The 4,328-nt window shown below is 45.0% G+C and overlaps 1 protein-coding gene across 1 annotated transcript; it reads left to right on the top strand.

Annotated features, from left to right (window-relative positions):
- The first annotated feature begins 3,034 nt into the window (after positions 1–3,034).
- LOC115077517 (olfactory receptor 10A4-like) lies at positions 3,035–3,979 on the top strand. The gene has a single exon (XM_029579809.1). The coding sequence runs from the start codon at positions 3,035–3,037 to the stop codon at positions 3,977–3,979; it is 945 nt and encodes a 314-aa protein (XP_029435669.1).
- Positions 3,980–4,328: the final 349 nt, after the last annotated feature.

The raw sequence follows: 4,328 nt of genomic DNA, 5'->3' as shown, positions 1-4,328 counted from the left end.
CGATTAGTTTTAAATGTGCTACTTGCTAACTTCATGAATGGCCCCCTAGACCTTCTATTGTCTGAAAGAGTAAATAAACAATTCACATTTACCCATTCTAGTCTTCTCATGATTTTTATAGATTTTCTATCATATACCGCCTCAGCCGTCACTTCTAACTAGCAGGCCGATACAGTAAGGAGCGGTAGGAGGAGGTAGTGCCAGGTGTACCCGCGTTTGCGGCACGCACAATCCGGATCTCCTACAGCTTGATACTGTATTAAAATTGCGTACAAATACTAGCCGCGTCCAACGCGCGTCCAACGCGTGTCCATGAAGCGCAATCAATTTTACTGTATAGGTGCTATACAGCACAGCGCCTATACAGTATCCTGGGTGCGCTGGTACCTGTCATTTCAAATGACATTTGAAATGACAGGTACCAGGAAGTAGATACAGGAGAAGGGCTGACTGACCCCCTAACTCCTCCCCCTCCAGGACTCCTTCCTCTCAACAGGCTAGGCCATCCTCTCCCTGAGCCCCAGCCTCCTCCTGACTCCCCCCCCAACTCCCCCCAAACATTCCGCTAGCCCCCGCTCACCTGCCCTGGCCACATCCATCTCCCGCGCTGACAGCTCCGGAGCAGCCCCAGTCCTCTCTCCCCTCCTCCCGGGGGCAGCCGGTGGTGAGAGCGGCTTCGGCAGCCCGGGGCGGATCGGGCGCTCCCCATGGCTCCCTATTCTCTAAAGGTAATGAGTGCACGCCGTGACCTCGGACGTCCAGCCGAGCGCTCAGGTCATGGCGTGTGACGACCGAGGTCACGGCGTGTACTCATTACCTTTTAGAGAATAGGGAGCCATGGGGAGCGCCCAATCCGCCCCGGGCTGCCGAAGCCGCTCTCACCACCGGCTGCCCCCGGGAGGAGGGGAGAGAGGACTGGGGCTGCTCCGGAGCTGTCAGCACGGGAGATGGACGCGGCCAGGGCAGGTGAGCAGGGGCTGGCGGAAAGTTTGGGGGGAGTTAGGGGGGGAGTCATGGGGTGGCTGGGGCTCAGGGAGATGATGGTCTAGCCTGTTGAGAGGAAGGAGTCCTGGAGGGGGAGGAGTTAGGGGGTCAGTTAGGGGGTCAGTCAGCCCCTGGGGCTGCTCCGGAGCTGTCAGCATGGGAGATTGGCATCCATGGACGCGGGCAGGTCAGGTGAGCGGGGGCTGGCGGAAAGTTTGCTTGGTCTTGTCCCGGGGAGTTAGGGGGTCAAGCAGTGAAGCGGGGCTGGCTGGGGCTGCTCCAGAGCTGTCAGCATGGGAGATGGACGCGGCCAGGGCAGGTGAGCGGGGGCTGGCGGAAAGTTTGCTCAGTCTTGTCCCGGGGAGTTAGGGGGTCAGGCAGTGAAGCGGGGCTGGCTGGGGCTGCTCCGTGGCCTGTGAAATTTCATCTCAGCTTGCCTGACGCTCCACACTAATGCAGGGGTAGGGGTAGGCAGTAAATTAGCAGGTTAAACGCGCTGCAAAACTGCAGGTTTAGAAAGTGATAATCGGGCCACACGTTACTGTATGGGAGGGAATAGCTAATCCAATCATTTACATCTCACATACATGCCATGGGCGGAAAGGGTTACCCGTTGATTTAAAGAGGCGGTAAGGATGGGTTAAAGGGGATAGTGAATCGCGGGTTGGACTAACGCGACCAAATTGTGAGTAGAAAGTGGGTTAGAAGCAGAGTAACCGCGGCCGCACTTTACTGTATTGGCCTGTAGGTGAGAGGCCAGAGTATACAGTATATTAGATTTTTATTCAAATTTGGGTATTTATATTAAAAAAAAGACTTTAAGAACAGTTTAAATAGTATGTTATAAATATATCAATGCACACTATAGGGACTTTTTTTGTCATCATCTTGGTTTAAGGCCTACAATCAAAAGGAGAGGACATGTTCTTAAGAGAAATGGAATTTTTCTCCTTTAGAGAAGAGATTATCAAGCCAGTGGAAACATATTAACCTGTTGTTTGGGGGATAAATAAAGAAACAGAACTATGGGGAATTTTCAGGCCAAACTGTGAAAAATTAAAGGCCAATCATTAGTCAGGCTTACATATATTTTGGTTGAATAATAAAGGCAGAAAGGATCTTTTTTTTCTAAAATAATTTTTAAGGGATGAACTAGCCAGCTTTTTAACTTTTCGTTTCTAATTCAAAAATATTCACACTATGATTTACAATCACACTATGATTTACAAACAATGATTTCAAGTTTGTGTCTCTAACACCGTCCTTTTTTGAAAGCTATTTATTTATTGATATTTTTATTTGTTTGTTTTACCTTTTATTGATTGTTTTACCCTGCTTCTAACCCCTGCCTCTTAACATTCAGGAAAAAACTTAAGACTTGGCTTTTCCGCCAAGCCTTCTCAGATCCCCCTGATACACATTAGACGAGGTTCTATGGATCCCCATACTATCTTCAAGTTTCTAATAAGATCCTCCCCTGACTCACCAATTGTTTATACTCGTTGTATACTGCGTTCCTAGGCCTTTTTTTTTCCAGCAGTCTATGCTTCCAAGTTTACTATCCTTGTTGAATGTAACTTTGTTCTTCCTGTTTAAACTATTGTTTTTGTTACAGTTCCCCAATTCGATGTAAACTGATCTGATATGGTCTTTTTAACCATGAAGGTCGGTATAGAAAAGTGCTAAATAAATAAACAAACAAATAAATAAATAAATACATTTGCATAACTGAGATATTTGGCAATTGCTGGCCCACTATCAATAATTTGATTTCTCTTAAATCATCATCACTTTCCTGAGCCTCCTTCAGGATGGGAGATACAGCTAAAATAATAATTCAGCTGAATTTCCTTCAATCCTGCCTCCTGCTTACCAACTGCTGACTCCATTCACCAAAAACTCTACACTACTCTAATATTCCTCAACATCCACCTCAATAAATACTGAGAAAGGTGGTTTATCCACAGAGAATGCCTTTGTATATCATCCTGGCCTGGTATCGACAATGACTTTCTTTTGATTCTTACTTCAGGTGAAAGACTCCATCGGAATGATCAGAGACAATCAATCTTATGTGACAAAGTTCATCCTTTTGGGCTTCTCTAGTGACCCCACTGTTCAGGGTTTCCTCTTCCTGGTATTCTCCATTTTGTATGTTCTCATCTTAATAGGAAATGTCACCATCATTTTGATAGCAATAGCAGACGCTCTCCTTCAGAAACCCATGTACTACTTCATCAGGAACTTGGCTATCTTGGACATCTGCTACACCTCTGTCACTGTCCCTGAGATGCTGGTGAACTTCCTCTCAGAGGACAAAAGTGTTTCTTTTTTTGGTTGTGCTACACAGATGTATTTCTTTTCCTTTTTAGGAGATGCAGAGTGTTGCCTTCTTGCTGTGATGTGTTATGACCGGTATGTGGCCATCTGTAGCCCGCTGCATTATGGTACCATCATGAATAAGAAAGTATGTGCCCAAATGGTGGCAGCTTGTTGGACTATTGGAATCGTGTATGAGTTTGGATCGACTGTCTTTGTCTTTACATTACATTTCTGTGGCCCTAATAAGGTTGATCATTTCTTTTGCGACTTCAATCCCATCTTAAAGCTTTCCTGCCAGGACACTTCACAGAATGAAATTTCTGCCTTCATTGGCACTGTGATACTGATTCTCATACCCTTTCTTTTTATCCTCATCTCTTATATTCGCATCCTTTCTACGATCCTAAGGATCCGTTCAGCAGAGGGAAGACGCAAGGCCTTCTCCACCTGTGCCTCCCACCTGATCTCCGTCTCTTTGTCCTATGGTATGGCAATAATTACCTATTTGCTTCCCAAATCCTGGCATTCCCCCATTGTGGATAAATTATTTGCTCTGTTCTATGCTGTTCTACTTCCGGTGTTGAACCCTTTGATCTACAGTTTTAGGAATAAAGAAGTGCTAGATATTTTGAGCAAAAGAATGGGTAGGAAAATGAATTCTCAAAGCTTTTAAAAGGAGAATTACCAGCAACTCAGGCAATAATGTCAAAGATGGTGAACAGAAATATCCATGTGACTGGGCAAACACACTATTTTTCTTATGACCTATTTAATTCTTAGTTCAGTGGACATGGAGAGAGTAACTTTGTTTCTTGATGATGTCACTGATTGCATATATCATTCCTCACTGCAGAGTGATATCAGTGAAAGGCCAGCCTTGAGAAATTCATTGTTGCTCATATTGTTGCAGCTTAATTGTGTCATAGGCATGCACAAAAAAAATAAAAAATGAACTTGAATTGAAATTCAGCCAAAAATTGAAGTGAAAGTGAAAAAAAACAAAAGAACTATACCGAAAAGGT

The sequence above is a fragment of the Rhinatrema bivittatum genome, chromosome 16 (assembly GCF_901001135.1).
Source record: "Rhinatrema bivittatum chromosome 16, aRhiBiv1.1, whole genome shotgun sequence".
Lineage (NCBI taxonomy): Eukaryota > Metazoa > Chordata > Amphibia > Gymnophiona > Rhinatrematidae > Rhinatrema > Rhinatrema bivittatum.
This window is presented reverse-complemented; position numbering and strand designations above follow the sequence as displayed.

Excerpts from the sequence above, each read along its gene's own strand:
- LOC115077517 (XM_029579809.1), top strand. The coding sequence starts at position 3,035 with ATGATCAGAGACAATCAATCTTATGTGACAAAGTTCATCCTTTTGGGC.